Source organism: Toxotes jaculatrix, chromosome 7, assembly GCF_017976425.1.
Source record: "Toxotes jaculatrix isolate fToxJac2 chromosome 7, fToxJac2.pri, whole genome shotgun sequence".
NCBI lineage: Eukaryota > Metazoa > Chordata > Actinopteri > Toxotidae > Toxotes > Toxotes jaculatrix.
The window spans coordinates 20,716,447-20,733,743 of NC_054400.1; the positions used below are offsets into that span (position 1 = coordinate 20,716,447).

General features: G+C 40.9%; 1 protein-coding gene across 1 annotated transcript in view; it reads right to left on the reverse strand.

Annotated features, from left to right (window-relative positions):
• Positions 1–12,119: 12,119 nt before the first annotated feature.
• hmcn2 (hemicentin 2) overlaps positions 12,120–17,297 on the reverse strand; it is a 42,886-nt gene continuing 37,708 nt past the window's right edge. Inside the window, exons 70-81 of the mRNA XM_041042002.1 lie at positions 17,060–17,181; positions 16,715–16,955; positions 16,542–16,601; positions 16,314–16,433; positions 16,036–16,170; positions 15,743–15,862; positions 15,422–15,547; positions 14,605–14,733; positions 14,225–14,512; positions 13,997–14,116; positions 13,775–13,901; positions 12,120–13,638 (exon numbers count right to left, since the gene is read on the reverse strand). Of these exons, the coding sequence (XP_040897936.1) occupies positions 13,260–13,638; positions 13,775–13,901; positions 13,997–14,116; positions 14,225–14,512; positions 14,605–14,733; positions 15,422–15,547; positions 15,743–15,862; positions 16,036–16,170; positions 16,314–16,433; positions 16,542–16,601; positions 16,715–16,955; positions 17,060–17,181 (1,967 nt within the window). The 3' untranslated portion in view covers positions 12,120–13,259. The remainder of the gene's footprint in view (positions 13,639–13,774; positions 13,902–13,996; positions 14,117–14,224; positions 14,513–14,604; positions 14,734–15,421; positions 15,548–15,742; positions 15,863–16,035; positions 16,171–16,313; positions 16,434–16,541; positions 16,602–16,714; positions 16,956–17,059; positions 17,182–17,297) is intronic.

Here is a 17,297-nt window from a genome sequence, read left to right on the forward strand (position 1 = left end):
GCTGAGGACCTGACGCTGGGACATAAAGTTTTTGCTGAAACTACTCAAAAGTTACAGTCATCAGGCAAACGGCAATCAAAAGTAACATTTTATTGGTTTCCCTTTGCAAAACTGGCAGCCAGTTTCTCTTTGGAACAATAGGGTGCCTGTCGATTGAACTGTCTCAGAAGTAAAACTTTATAACATTAGCTGTTTCTCCAGAGCAATGCAGCAGATTTCTTCTCCAAGAGCCCTGTTCTTGTATCCCTGCCTGGATGATCTTAAGGTAGCAATTTGCTGAATGTTCACTCAAAAGCCTTATTGTTCTGCACAAGTTTAGAGTATTGCTCTAGTCAGACACTTAATCAAACCTAAGCTCTCATTTGCACGGCTATTTATGGTAGATGCCATACTTGATTAAAGCCCTATTTGTGGAAAAGAAGAATAAAGTGTATTAATTACTGGGTTACTCAGCTAGTGACCCGTTGCCTTAAAGATCCTTTTAAATGCTGGGCATTATTCTGGTATTATGTTACCTCTCTGTCTAAATACCTTAAATTGAAAGAGAAGAACCACAGTTACCTAATGTTTGTCAGTCATAGCTTCCATGTGCTTTGAGCCAATATTTAGTCTTGACAGTTTTGCCAATATTTAGTGAGCTGTTTCCACTGGCCAGGCGAGGCATTGCCATTAAAAGGCCAGAGCCCCAGACAGACATTATTACACTAGTCTGTCTGTCCAGTCAACGTGCCCAGATGATGTAAACTCTGTGTGTTACAGTGCTGAGCGTTATGTCAACAGTACAACCTTGAATGTTTACATCAATTTTATCATCAGATGTGATCCGGCTCAAGGCTAGTTTTGTTAATGTGCTTACTCTGGATGAAATCCAAAGTCTGTATCCTCTCTGCTTATGTCTGTATTTTGCACAGATAATGTTGGACACGTGCCATTTTACCCTAGGCTCTACACTGACTGAATATCTTGATTGTGACATAAATGAATTATAATCCACAGTATGTATTATAACTGCCACACAAAACTGCTGTCCGTGTATTTACAGGCTCTTAAATTAAATGTTATTTCCAGCTTTTTGCAGGAACCTGATTTATTAAATGTTCTTACACCCAGTTTCCGTTTGTTTCCTTTACACACCAAGCTAATAGACAGGCTCCATTTTGCAGACCATCATTTGTAGTTTTTGCAATGTGTCCAGCACTGTTGGCTTTAGATGGCCTCTATCATGTTGAGTTGGAGTCAGAGGAAGTTGCTGAGAGAGCTTTTTGAATGGCCTTTGAGCCAAGTTTTTCTGTGATTTGTGATTTCACCCATGTAGCAGAATTTTTCCATACTCTAAATATGAAATGTTGTTGTGTTTTGCACAATGTTTTTGTATTTTGAAGCTCAGGACCATTGTGGCTAATAGCATCAATCTGCTTATCTGCTCACTTTTGCTTTGCACCAAAATGATTGGCCTGCAGTAGCTAACCTTTTCGCTACCAAGACCTATAAAGCTGGCCCGTAGTAATTGTAACGTTATAAGGAATGAGAGCTTATACCTGAATAGTTTAAGCTCTTACAACCTATTCCCTCTATCCTTGGAGCTGCCACAGGGGGTCCGGGGGTTTGAACCTCGGCCCTGAACAATGAAGCTGGAGAGCTGATGGAAAAGCCATCTCCACTTAGACAGATTTTATTGCTTTCCAGGCCTGCTGTCCCCCTATGAGGTCATTTTGCAGGAATGTCCCACAGAGTAAAGTAAAAGTCAGGTCAGAGTACTTGACCTGTTTGTTTTGAGTCTAACACCAAAAACTTTCCGTTCCTTTAAACATACAGAAAAGCAGCTTGAATTTCTTCAATCTCAGCCTTAGAGCCTGGAGCTGAGACTCATACTAACCAGCATGGAGCTTGTAAAAGAACAAGGCCTGTGTCAGCACCCTTGGTGTATATGAAATGACTGTAGAAGACCCAGCTCAGGGGAAGCCTTAATTTGCAAAAGTGAAAAGCCATTAGGGTGGTAAAGTGCAGTCATTGGCTTGTGGGGGATGTTACCATGAGCCTTGGCTGAAAAAGTTCTATATCAGGTTTTACAGACTTTTCTAAGTCTGCCAAGTTTGATGATTCTCTGTGAAATTTAACAGTTTGGCTTGGTGCTAATCTGCTTGGCTTCTGATGCCATTCAATTTACAGTTTTGTTTTGTTCTCAGTAATGAGTGAAATGGGGAAAACATCATTTCTCTGGGGCCTTAAAAGTGTCGAGATGCATGATTGTATTTGCTGAACTGGTTGAGCAAGGTGAGGTGTTTTTTTTTTTTTTTTAGTTTGAAAGTTTTTTAGGTTTAACTCAGACCATTAGATCATTTGTTATAAATTCAGAAACACATTACATTTGTTACATAAGTGATCATTCTGTTGTAGACCAGAGGATAGTGAAAAGGAGCGAAATCTGACCCTGTTGAACCAATTATAAATATGATTTGGCTGTGATGACTAATGGGACCAAGATGGACTGGGTCTGGGTCAGGGTCAGCTGGTGTTGACAGTCGGCAGATAAAATTATAATGTGTAACAATGTAGTGTGTGATATGTAAAGATTTTTTTAAACGTGTTTGATAATTTGCTACTGACATCGCCAATCAGTGAGGTCACTTCTGTGTCGCCCAAGGGAGATATACCAGTAAATAAACAGCTTTACCTGACGTTATCTTTGTCTTACAGTCTGTTAGGGGAAGCCCTAAGTTACCTGTGTTGCCCAACATCCTCACAAACTCTGCACAAATCTAGCAGCTTTTTGGACAAACCTAAGCTACTTTCGGTAGAGGAGAGTTGCCAATATTTCACTCCAAAAATAAAATCAGCAGGGAAGAGCACCAGCTTAGAAATGGCTTGGAGGTGACTCTTGGTTAGCATATATCTTAACGGGCCACATTTCAGTAAGTAGTTCATACTTGCACCATTGTCTGACAACAGAAATGGAAACACATGGAAATGAGAAGAGCTTTATGGGGAGTTAAGCTGTATTAAATGACTGTATATGTGAGGACTGAGAGCGGGAGAGAAGCAAACATAAAAGGCTGAAACCGGCTGACACAAGGCAGAATGCAAATCCAACACAGTTATATCATGAGTATACTAATTAACATGTTACATCATCTAAAGACTTAATTGGCAACTTTTCGAGCAGGCTTTAGCTGCTTTCTATTGAAAGTTTTTTTTTTTTTTTTTACAGCGGTGACAGTTTTCAACTACGTCCTGGATTTCATACGTATTTCCTCATTATTTGTCCTTTTCAGTGTAGATGTCTCTATAAACAGTGCAAGCTGCTTGTTTCCATCCATGTTTGTTTTGGTACAAGAACACGTGACAGTAGGTGATCTCGTGGGAGTCACGGGGTCATCTACTGTTAGGTCTTCAGGGAGATTAGTGTCTAAAAATCATCTCTTTCTGAAGAGAGGAAGAATCTTTGGGAACTACATGAAAACACGGCCCAGTGGCATTTATGCACAGGAAGTCATGTGACTTAACCTGTGTCTTTTATGTGCCTCCTTGTTTTAATGTGGTGCTCATTTGACTGTGTTGGTTTAAAGTTTCCCTGATCCTACTGCTGTATCACACTCAGTGACTGACTTTATGTCCTTAACTTACATGCAACTCATTTGTGTTAATTGCTGTTTTGGAGCGATGCCACTAAAGTCAAATAATAAAGTTCAGATCTGATGAAAACATGTGAATACTCTAGTAGATTAAACACTGCTTGTGCTAAATGTTCCACTATTGTTCTAAGAGTAATTCACTGAAGTGCTCACAGTGATCATCAGTCATGATATGTGTAAGAGGGGAAATGCTTTACGTGAACATGCACACGCACACACACACACACACGCACGCACGCGCACACACACACACACACACACACACACACACACACACACACACACACACACACACACACACACACACACACACACACACTCTTGAAATATTCTGGTATTCTTGAGATATTCTTGTGCTTACAGCTGTTGAGACCTTGAAATATGATAGTTGATGAAGGGTTGTAAACACGAGCTATATTAACCAGTTCTTTAAAAGTATAAAATTCCAGCATCATTACCCGAGTGTCCTGATTTATCATCCACAGCTGACCCTCATGTATCATTCTTTTTTAGTTGTTCATCTGTGTGGTCACTTGTCATTATGTGTTATTTGCGGCATCAAAGAAAGAGCACAGCAGTTACAGTTTGTTGCCGTGGGCCGTAGCATGTCATACAACAGCCACACACTGTTAGGGCTCATACTAAAATCATGGGCATTTGTTGGCTCTGTCCACGTTGTAAAATGTAGAGAGGACAAGCTAAATATAAGTGTGTATTGGATTTCAAGAAGCATGAAATGGTCAGTGCTGAGAGAAAGCCAGGGAGTGTAGCCGTGCTCCACAGCGTGTCCCAAGGCACTGGCTGTGATGGATGGCTGTCAGCCCCTCCAGTACCACCCCATTTCCTGGGGTCACACTGCTGGAGGTCACATCTTTCTGGAAGTCCACCAGCAGCACTCTCAGTTCCAGGAAGAAAAATCCTGATCCAATACATCCTAGACACTCATAAACTGTCAAACGCAGCCAAGGCAGAAAATGTGAATGTTGGACTGGCGATAACTAAACGATTATTCTGCCAAAACAAACAGTGCTCATAGCGTGGGATGGTGTCTTTTGGTTTCCTCTGAGGCCTCTGCTAAAAAATATACTACAGTGACTGAGTCTTAGAAGTGGTACAACGTGCCTTTATTGGACTGTCTTTTGCTTCACTATAAAGGCCCATTCTTTTCTTCTGAGGTAATTCTGTGTTTGCAGTTATATGGGGGTGGGCGTGGGGAGGGGGAGGGGGGTATGCAGTGATGTCACCCTGCCATTTACTCTATGTTCACTTCACAGATTTGTTGACGATCTGTGTAATGTCTGACTTCTTATCAGAGGCTGGAAATAACTGGTTACAGCTCCAACTGTTTTCTACCAAAGCAGAGTTCTTGAAGGTTTCTTGGATCTGAGTCTCCTTTCATTTTTTTTTAAGGCATAATTACTGCTACATCAGTTATTACTTTTGGAAATAAGAATTCCTGCCATAAGTGATTTTAAAGCTTTGTTTATATTATTAAAAATGTAGTAGCCTCCTGATAATGAGCGTTGAATATTTTCTTTCGTCTGTCGAGTCAAATCGTTACGCAACAGATAATTCAAAGCCATGACCACAGTTCCTCCATAGCCAGTGTCTGGGAGGACCAAGACAGTTGCAGGGCTGATTTTGGCTTTCCCTTTACCTCTGTGCTGCAGAGCTATTTATGACTATTATATTTCCATCTCATCCCATTCCAGGTCTGTGGATGAAGTGTTAGTATTGCTGTACTCAGCCAGTTGCGACTTGCTGGTATTGACATATCAAAGGTATTTGCGTATTAAAGCTTATCTTGGGATGGAGAAACACTGGTGTGGCAAACGTCTGCAGATTGGAGAACAGCTGTCGAAAACACTTAAAACGAACAACTTGAACTTTAAAAAGTTATTTTACAACTGTGTGATTACAGACGTGAGCTAGTGGGGCATCTGGTTGAAAACAGGGAACACAAGTGTGGTTTGGTGTCCCTGTTTTCAAGTTCAGAATTCTCGGTCTGGTCATGGTCTCATGGTCTCCAGCTTTCCACACACATGGTCTAAGACTGTTCTTTTAAAGCAGTGTATATAGAAAAATCTGAATTATATTTGTAAATGTATTCTAAGTATTTGTTTTTTGCCCTGTTACCTAGCAAGTTATCCTTGATTTCTACTTGAATATTATATATATGTGTAGAAGCAACAGCTTATCTGCTCCTGAACATGGTCTTATTTTAACTTGTGGAATAGCAGGTAGCCAGTTGGTGCAGTGGTATTTTTGTAGATGCCCTCAGGTTCTTACCTTGCTGTTACTGCCTCTACAGTAGCTTTGGCGTGAGAAAGTACTTCTTTATCACTAGTCTTGCACAGCATGGGTTGTGTCTGAGAGTAATCACTGGAGAGGGATTGACAATTACCTGTCCAACAGGGCAGTAAATCTCAGCAGACTGATTAGTGAACAACTGTGAGTCTGGAAAAAGGAGGCTTTGGCTGCGTTAATGGAGCAGATGCAAAATATCCTGAGGGGGCAGTGAACTTGCTTGCTCTGCCAAATGTTTAGCACGGTGGTGGAGCGGCTGATGCAACAGTTGTATTATCAAGAGCTTATTAATTTACTTAAACCTGATTTTGTTTGGTCACGTGGGGGACAGCTGTGCCACTGTCTGTATGTGTGTGCTGTTTGGTGCTTAGCAGGGTGCATACAGTCGAATCAGAGTTCTGATAATTAACTGTAGGTTCATCACTATGAGTAACACCTTTCATATTACACTTTTCATTTAAGGCATTAAAAACAGGTTATAGATCATTTAAAGTTCTATTTATAATCAATTCTGAATGTAATTCTGAGTTTGATGCATGCTTAATTCAAGATACGGCTAACTACTACCAGTTACCAGTATGCTATGATCATTTTATTTTAATTTACTTGGACCTTTTCTGAGAATGCATATATAATAGCTCTTATTCATTTGAGCCAGGAAAGTCATTTTGCTTGGGGAAAAAAACATGAGGAACAAGAAAGTCTGGCGTCTGTAGTTCTGCTGTAATGCCTGAGCTGATGTGAATGATATTAAGTTTAGAATTGAACCCAAAACAGTAGCTTTGAGACTTTGTATGGAATGCAACCAAAGAAGTGTGTGGGTTCCTACTTTTATTTATTTCTTTTTAAGCATGTGGTGGTCTTTTTACCTCTTTCCATCCGTAGCTAGAAAATGTTAGGATTTGATACAAGTCTCCTTTTTCCCCTCATCTGCACTCCCAAGGAGTAATGGTAGGAAGCAGCGCTTGGCTGGAGGATTGAGAAGCAGGATGGATGGAACTACTGTGGTAAGCGTTGTGGAGATGAAGTCAGCGTCTGACCCACATAAAAACTCAAGCACAGGCGCATGCACTCACACAACAGCTACATTTCAGCCAACATGTTTAGAACACTTGAAAGTGTTATCCTCGATATCAACAGGCTCCTTTCTGTGTTTCCTGTAAATATTAGAATGAAGGAGCATTGTGGGTGGTTGGCGGAGCGTGATCGTCCCAGTGATATCATCACTGGCTGCATACTCTACAGACAGCCATATGAAGTCTTATACAAGGCTGTAAAAGGTAAACACTGTTCCAATGCTCACTGATGTTTTTGGCAAGCTGTCCCCTTACGTGTGCAGGAAATATTGTCAAGCTGGCTGAAAAGAGTGATGTCAAGGAGTGTACCACACAGCTTGTTTTTTATTGCCCCACTGAGAGGGGCAATAGCTTTGAGGGCAGAGCTTCATTAAAGCAGTATTTCATGTTGGTATAGATGTGTGTAGTACATATCTCTATGAGCGCATGCATGCTCTGGCATTTGTGCAACAGTTATCAGCCTCCATCGATGTTTGGGCCTTTTTGTTATCGAAAAAGACCAAAGATTTCATCTTTAACAAAAGCAAACACAATAGTGTAACACAAAGCACAAAGGTAAAAAGTCAGTGCACATGCAGTATAAACAACATCCCAGCCTTTTAACACACAAATTACTCAAAATTATTGTTTATGTGCTGTGTCTGCATTATTCCACACTTACCTGGTTTTTTCCCACTGGCCTACTTTTAAAAAGATTTTTACATATGTACATTTCACTGCTACTATGGCAACAAGTAAATATTACCACTGCATCCTTTTCATCTGTGCACAAGTAATTTCCAGCAGGGCATAGGGTAATGCTCTGGGTAAGACTATACTGCATGCGTGTGTTGATTATCACATTTATTGGCAGTGCAACCATATGAAGAGAGAAACTTAATATGTCATCTGGAAAATACACTTCAGTTTCATAAATTTGTCTCCGCACTTGAGTGTGATGCTGACAAAGTGTGTGATGGTTTTAAAGCATGTTGCCAACATCTTTAGATTCATGCACAGTCACTGCAGTGTGCAGCCTGATTACATTTGCATTTTTGGCATTGGGCGACCCTCATTCTGCGTGAATTAATAAGGAGCCAGGGCTCAGGCCTGCTCAAGCACACACAGAGGGGGAATCGGACTGTTGAAGGGATTGGACCAGTCTAACCATTACTCAAAGCTTACTTTAACTTCAGTTATTGTTTCTGTGCCAGAAAATCCATTCTGAACTCGACACAGACATTTCTAACAATCTGGCAATAACAAATTTTCTGATGCAAACACAGTTTTACTCACTAGTTTGTGCAACACAGTTTCCAAAACTATACTTATTACCTTGCTCATGGAGTCGTGACAGGCCCTCCACATCCTCCACTACACTTTTACCATTAGTTCTCAGTGACCACATCATAGTATTACTCAATCTCCCCACACTTAGTTACAGACAGCAGAGTTATGACCGTCTGAAGCTGGGGAATTACTCATGTTCATTTCTGGTTTGGATTCCAGATGAAAAAAAAAGTTTGTGTTGTTCCTTTTCAATGACACCCCTTTGTGCACTGTCAATGAACATTGTCTGGGAAATTTCAGCCAACTTCTTGGTTGAGCAAAAACTGATCACGTGTATCGTATGTTGGTGTTGTAACTGGGCAAATCAGTGAATCTGCTGTTTCACTGGTCGACAGATAAGTAAAGTTCAAAACAAACATGCTACAGCAAACTGATTGGCTTGTCTTCTAATACAGTGACCAACACTAGAAAACAAAATGCAAAAGCTGCATTCATCCATTTACAACTAGCAGAGCAAGTTGTAAAAACACAATATTGACATGTTATCACCTTAAAAAGTTGTTAGGATTAAAGTGTTAGCAAACTGTTGCCTATTTTCACATGCAGCAGATGCTGAGTAACGTTTCACACCACCTGACAAATTTAAAACCTTTTTCAGACACAGAGTATGCCACATCATCAAGCTGTTAAAGTAGCAGCTTTGTGTGACTCAGACATGAGTAACTCTTGCATAAAAACGTCTTACATCAATACACTGTCATCTTGTGCTCACCTGTCCGTCAGCAGTCGCTCAGACTTGATCCATGTTGAAAGTGATTTGGAAATGTTACCAGGTCCACCCAAGCAAGATTACCACCGTGACTTATAACTGAAAGAACAAACAAAAACAGCGCGATGAATTACTTTACAATGCTACACAGAGCTGACGGAAACCTCACATCTGGCAATAGTTATCTGTGGGTTCATCACCAGGAGCAGCACCTTTCAACCTGTACATTGATCCGTTGTTGATCCATTGTTCATATAAAAAAATGTTGATTAGTGCAGCTTTAAGTTTTTACTTTCTAAGCATATGTACAGTCAAACAGTGACAGATTTGACCAATAAGGGGGCGTTAGATCTCAGGCAGAATCCAGAACAAAGTGTTGTTTGACAAGACTTTGACTTGAAGAATTCTTTTGTTTGCCGGTTTAATTTGTTAATGATTGTTATGCTCTGAGCTCCATTGGTCATACTTACTAATAGGCAGCAGTGTTGTGCTCATTAGTGAGTGGAGCACAGCGAGTCCCCATTTCTCCTGACATCCTGACTGTGTAAAGCAGTAGGGGAGATGGTACTGGTAGCCATCGCTCAGCCTTAAGCATTCATTCCCACTAATACTTTGTGTTTTATAGAAAAGGGGAGAAGGCCTCCAGTCTGCCTTACAGTATATTACACGTGTTGCAGGGAAATTGTGAAGCTTTATGAAACCTTAATGAATGACCAGCTTCCAGTTTGGTGAGCAGTCCTGCTGTTTTTCTCAGAATGTAATGCTTGTTTATTTTTCCTTTTTTTAATTATTGTTAATGCTATTTTTAATTATTTGTTACCACTGCTTTTCTCTATTTACATCTGTCTGTTAAAGTCCTAATGGTTCTGCTGCTTTAGTTATTGCCCATGGTGGAGAGATATTAAAGACGTAGCACAGATTGTTTTAATTAACTTCACATGTACCGTAGTGAAAAAGAATTAAGTTTAATGGCTGTGTGTTTAGACACACAATTATCAGGAAGTGACTTTGAAATCCTCTGTGTTTGTTACTTACATGGAAAACATGATGGGACACTTTCTATATCTATAAGTGTAAATGTGCAATTTTGGAAATGAATCTTGTCATGATAATAATGGTGACAGTATAGTTGTATGTTGGAGAGTTTCATATTTTGGAGAGAGTGTGGAGAGGTCAGCTGACCAGTATTGATAAGTAACTAACAACACTCACTAATGTCAACTGTTCTTTCACAATCTCTAGTAATTCTTAACATCCAGGCTGAACAAATGACCACATCACATAAACAGCAAAAAGATAAACAAGTCCAGGCACACACACACACACACACACACACACACACACACACACACACACACACACACACACACACACACAAAACACATTTTCTCAGTACAGCTCATGTCATCTTGCTTTGACCGTCTCTATTACTCATTTCAGAGAAATGCACAGCAAAAAGAAAAGTTCCATATTACAGATGCCAAACTTTTTAATCTCTTCACCTTCTTCCACTTTTGTCAAAAATGAACTAATTCTATAAAATGGTATTAAGTATAGAGATTAGTTTTGTCAGGTAGTCGCTGATACAACTCTTTTCCAACAGACACGTGTCTCTTCAGAAACAGGGGAGTGCTGGAATTCCCTCCTGTAGAGATTAAGCTTTCCTTAAGTCCAACAGCTATTACAACCAGCAGTGAAACACATGGCAGTGATGACAGCGCTGAAGGCACAAGATTTGATCTAACAGTCGGTGTGAACATTGAGAAAACAACCTGAACCCTGCTCCATCTACTGAGCAGCTGAGGTATTACCTGAGGGCACTGCCATAGTTTTACTGCAGTGAACAAAAGCCAAGGACTGAATTTTTGGCTTTGAGTTTCAGTTTAAAATATTGTTGATTTAAGGGACACATGGCCAAGACCAGAAATTTGATTTCTTCTAACAGGATTAGTGTTGGAACACATTTTCACTTTGTACCTAAGAAATGATGATAAAGAGTAAAAATGAATGGAAGTTCTTAAATGTAGCAGCCATAGCTTTTGGAGCTTCTTATTATTTCTTGTGATTACCATTTTTAGATTTTCTCAGATCGCTCTTACTTAGTATATTACATTTGGTCGAGGTCTCCTGTGCATAATAATTTTCTCTGTTATCTGTATTACATGTAGAGCTGCATGCTTGTCCCTACAGAGCCTCTGCTGACGCTTATAAGAAAACTTAAGTCAGTCAATGGCCATTGGGGCAGAGTGGAGAGGCACAGTTTTTCCACTGTGCTGTGAACCATGTTGGAATTATATTATACTGGATTTTGTGGATAATTTTTTGTGCACCTTTGGGAACACCCTGAAATAAACAGCGGCATTTTATGTTGGAATATTTTCGTGCACGTTTATTTTATATGAGGGAAGTGCATAAATAAACCTTTATACTGCTTTCATCTACCAGAGAAGTCAGTGTGAGCTTTGTGGATATAATATAGAAACATTGACATGTTTCTATATGAACGTGGATATGAAATAAGAAACGTGTCAACGTAAAGCTTGTACTCTGCACCAAGTTTAAGATCCTAAAGTAGACAAATTTGAAAAAAAAAAAAAAAAACTATATTCATCACTGAACATTTTATACATTTTGCTACAAAGTCCACAGGTTAACAGGATTCAAGTCAGAGAGCGATCACCACCAGCCAGTTTACTGCATTCTCTGTAAATAGCAGAGAAGCTGTGTTGGATATTTTACAGTAAACTGGATGTGTAACAGGAAGACAAGAGTCTAAACAGAACCAGACAGAGATTATTTCAGGATTAATGCAGGTTTGAGTCAAAGTAAGCCGGGAAATGATCTAAAAGCCAGATTGGCATCTGCATGGGGTTAATACGTCATTCACCAGTGTCGCTGCCAAATGGCTCTGCTTGAGTAGCTGCGTGTATCAGCCGCTAATGATGTTTGTAAAATGAAAGTCTATGTTTTACACTAGTATATCACCGAGACTGACTGACACTATTGTGTATAATAACATAGACAACAACAAAAGTGTTGTTTATTTCCACAAATATTAGACACTCATTTACAGCAACAGAGAAATATGTGTTCAATCTGCAAGAGTAAGGCAAACATTTTACTGCAGTTGTGAGCATTTGTTTGTTTTCAGGTCACTCCAGCAACTATTCCAGATGCTGTGTTTAGCATCATGGGTGCCGAGAAGACGTGCCATTTCGTAGCTAATGCCACACTGCAGAAACTGTAAGTGCAGTTCAACTCTGTGGTATTTGTTAATAACAGCCTGTTTCCTTTGTAACACCAGCACCACTCAAAACACTTGAGTACATTCAGAATAGCACCTTAAAACTTTTTCACATAATAAAAAAAAATGTTATAAAAGAGTACAAAAACACATACGATAGATGAAGCACTGTCGCTAGCTACATAGCTACAAGCCACTGTTACAATGTGCCACTGAAGGTTTGTCGTTACAATGCCAGTAGATCCTTACGAACTCAAACTCTCTGTGTCAGGAGTTTAGTTTGAACCAGTGATGTGTTCAAATGACTTCAATAAATTAAAATAATAGGGGAAACATTGTACAATTTCATAGTTGTGGAAAGACTTGTAATAGGCTTATGTTTCCAAGTGCGGGCAACAGACTTATTTTCACATGAGAATAAGTCTCGTCCCAGAACTAGATATTTAACATTTGACACTAACATTCAGAATGATAGATAGCAAAATCCTGATGGATACTAAATAACTTCAGTGCTTGGTTGTTTTTTTCTTTGCATTGTGCATTTTCAGATATTGATTACAAAGATGCACTCTTGGTATTTTCCCCAAATAGAGCCTATGGTCAATAAGTGAACAAAATATTTTGTTCTGTCTTCAGCTGAGTATGATCTGCTCTATAATTCATTCAACAGATCCCACGGAAGGCAACATTTAAAAAAATAAGGAAGGTCTTTTCTCTTACAAAACTTTTTTTTTTTTCCCATTGTGACATTTCAGTCACAGACTGAGGGGGTACACATCTTCATGAAATCCACTTACTAACCATGTCCACCTTATCTTGTATTTTTCTTTGTTTCTTTGCATGGCCAAATGTGTCCAAGGCACAGGTTTTTTTTTGGGGGGGGAACTGCTTTGTGGGTGAGAGGTATCCAAGGGGACACAGGGCATACAGGGGTAGAGTCATCTGTAAAGCAGCACAGAGGCTCAGTAGGGGTATGTCGAGATGGAGATGTAGATGATGAAGATGCTCTGGTAGGTAATGCGACCCTGCAATGAGATGGTGGTGGCCTGCACCTTGAGCCGCACTAATCCTGGTCTGTCCAGAGGCCGCAGGGTGAAGATGATCCCCCTGCCGGCCTCATCCCTAATGCCAAACACCCGGCCGATAACACCTGTCTCTGATTCTTGCTCAAGTATGGTAAAAGACGTGCGCTCTTGCAGGACGCCTGACTCTGAGAAAGCCGACAGCCGTACCACATTGTGATTGGCTGGAATACCAGAGGGGAGAGTGAGCAGCTTGTACTGCAGTAGCAGAGGAGAGCCTCCTTTGGCACAGTCCAGAGAGCAGGGCCTGTAGCAGGTCCTTTAAAAGGCAACAGGAAAGAGCAAAGTGCCACTGAGACTTAGCATTAAATCATCTCACAGCTATAATAAATCACATCTACAGCCTAATTATTGTATTTAAACACTGTACAATACTTTGTATTCATGCAATTTACCCAGGGCTTCTTCCACTCTGATAGGATGCAGGACAGGGTGTGTCCAGGCACTGGTATCCTCCTCTGGTATTAAAACACATCTGATTGTGTCCGCACTGGATGCCTTGTTCTACACACTCATCAATGTCTAATGGTAAAGAAAGGGGCTACGAAGTTAGCTCTTATCATTTAAAGGAAGGATGAAAGTCATGTAGTGAGGAAACAGTTAAAGGAGGCCCTTACCTTTACAGCTCCTGCCATTGGGTAAGAGCTGGTAACCCGGGGGACACAGGCACTGGAAGCTGCCAATGGTGTTTCGGCACTCATGTTGGCATGGTTTCCTGAGCAGACACTCATCCACATCTGTACAGAGAATAATGTCTGAGAGTGAGACTCGAAAGACCGACAAGACGGGCATGAGGTGTTTTTGGATTCTGTATGCGTGAATGAGTTTTGATGTTGCACACTCACCAACACATGTACCGTCTCTGTTAGTGTACCCTGCAGGACAGCTCTGCCTGGTAATGCGAGATACTCCCTGAGATCGGGACAGGACTGGCCTGCCTAGGGATGACACTAGCTGTGGGCGGACTCTGACTCTGGTCCCGTTGGTAAAGGTCTGCCCTCTCTCCAGCCCTGCACAGGAGCGCCCGTCCCCAAGCAGCACAGTACCAGGAGGGCACAGGCACCTGAAGCTGCCGGGCACATTGCGGCACTGGTAGGCACATGGATTTGGTGTCTGCAGGCATTCATCAATGTCTGAAAGGCAAAACAAGACTCATGTTGGTTCTAATCTGTGCTCCCCATTAAAAGTGAGTGGAATAATGAAACAGACGCAGCAGATATTGTACCCAGACATGGGAGGCCTACTCCCTGGGTTCGGTAACCTCTGGGACATACACAGCCATAACCCCCGATTGTGTTCTGACAGATCTGAGTGTAGCGACACATGTGACTTCCATCCTGGCACTCGTCAATATCTGAAAAATATTCAGTTAAAGACAATATATCAGCAAATCTTGCACAAAACACAGGATTATATTTGCATTTCTTGCAAATGTTCTGCTCAACTTAATCAAATGTTGAAAAAGCTGAATGTTTTATAAAATCAAGGTGTAATTATAATTATAATTAATAAAAACTAAGGAAAAATAAAACAGCAATTGAGGCCATTGCTGAGGTGACTGGTAGGCTCTATCTAATCTCAGTGCTGCTGTTAGAACTACAGAGTTTCCTAACTTTATAGTATCCTGTTATAAATGGGATGTATGTTTCTTCGGTTTTCTCTCAGTAACAATTAACAGACTTTTTAAAAAGCTCTCTTTCTGTCCTTGTGAAGGTTAAGCACTGACCTCTTGCTGTTTTGTGCCCTAAAGCAATCCTGTGAAATCTGACCTGGTGTTGCATAACTTAAAATGCAGTTCTTTGGTAGAAGCACGCAAGTCTTGTCAGGAGTGGTCCATTTGGCTTTAATTGATTATACCAATGCAGACAAAACAAGGTATCATCTTGGAGGTGGGAACCAAATCTGTGAGCCCTTCACAGCTCAGAGGCTGATGCTAATGTCTCAAAATGAATGCAGTAATGGTTTATGTATGGTAAAACAGTACATTTAGCACCATTGAGGAAAATAAAGTGGATGAGGAATGAAGTATGACAGCCACTAACCCACACAGGCTCCATTCTCTGCTTTGGTCATGCCAGCTGGACAGCTGTCGAAACACTGGTATCCTCCCTCTGTGTTACGGCACTGCTGGTGAGCCGGGCATACATTTCTCATGCACTCGTTGATGTCTATAAAAGTGCAACCATTACAATAGAGCTGTTATTGATTGTCAGTTCTCACCTGCTTATAAAAGTCTTTTAATTAAAAATACTCAATCATCTCCTCGATCTCACAAGAGTTGATTTGAAAGTTTAGATTAATTTTCCATGGCTTTTGTAAGTTCTGCTATAACCTGTGGAAGTCTAAGTAGTTAGCTGACTGACCAAGGCAGCGATGTCCTGACAGCTGGTATCCAGGGTGGCATATACAGCGGTACGAGCCCAGGGTATTGAGGCACTGATGCTGGCATGGGGAGAGAGCAGACTCCTGGCACTCATCCACATCTGAAACATACAATTGACCCATCTGGTTTAATAAATCTACTGTGGTACGGTGTGGTAAGAAATTATTTGTGCTGGTTCAAATATTATTGGACAACAGATGAGAAATGGTAGCAGCACAAAAGTTGTTATGCCTCCATATGAAGTGTTGAGCAGGCGGATTAACAGTGACTTGCCTTCACAGCTGGTTCCTGTAATGCTGGGTTTAAACCCTGGTCCGCACTTGGCTTGGCAGCGATATGTGCCCACTGTGTTGACACACTGCTGGTTGTAGTGGCACATGTGTGAGCCCTGGGAACACTCATCAATATCTGCATGGTATTAAGAAGAAACAGACGTGTAAAGCCAAATATTGAGGCAGTGGATTAGATGAAGATGAAGGTTTAAACAGGTGATTGTTTCTTTCTTCACTTAACTAGGACATTATCATTGTATACCAGGTAATTTATCTCACCTTGGCATGTGTTGGTCTCTGTAGAGATGGTGAAGCCAGATGGACAGGCACAGGAGAAGCCTCCCATGATGTTGTTACAGGAATGAGAGCAGGGAGACTGGAGCGCACACTCATCTTCGTCTAATAAGAACACATTTAATCATGATAATTAAACTGGTGCATTGACAAATGTTCAAAGATAAATGTTGCCAAAAGATAAATGAGGCATAAAAAAGCAAAGCAGCATACCAGCACAGTAGGAGGCTGTGTCAAGAATGAAACCTTTAGGGCATGTGTCTCCATAACCGTCTGCAAACGGAGAGTTCAGTCAGTGTGTGCTGTTTCAACAGTTTAGATCCAGTATTTCATGTGATGTAGTGATCGTGAAGTTTTAAATCACTGTCATTTTTTAAAACCCAGACCTGGTATGAGGAGGCTGGCAGTGATGTGGAAGTCCAAAGTGAGAGTGAACATGTTGTAAACGCTGTTCATCCCAGAGACCTTGAGCAGCTGGAGTAGAGGACCCTGGCGCTTCTCCTCGCCCTCGTAAATAATGGTATGATTGCAGCGTAGCACCATGGGGTTTCCTCCTCTCTGGTGGGTCTGTGATGACCACGAGTACAGCTGCCCTTGGCCTGTCTGCAAGTATGACTCATCAAACTCCTGCCGGACACAAAGAGTTTAGATGAGTTTAAGTATGTCAAGAAATTCTCTAGTGAGATATGTTTGAGGTCTTTAAATACAAGTTGTAATTGCAGTGTACACGCCTGTAGGCTCAGATGAGACGACGATAATGAAGGAGGAACAAATCCGTTAACTAGAATGTCAATTAGTAAGACTCCCTCAGAATCCACACCCCTGGCCACATGGGTCAAACGTAGGATCTCACCTGTTTGAAGAGATTAAAAAAAACAGTAACAACATCCCTCATTTACAAGCAGAAGAAAGAAACTGTTGAAACTGAATTAATGGCCTTCATGTGTAACTCATGCATGTCAGTGGTAG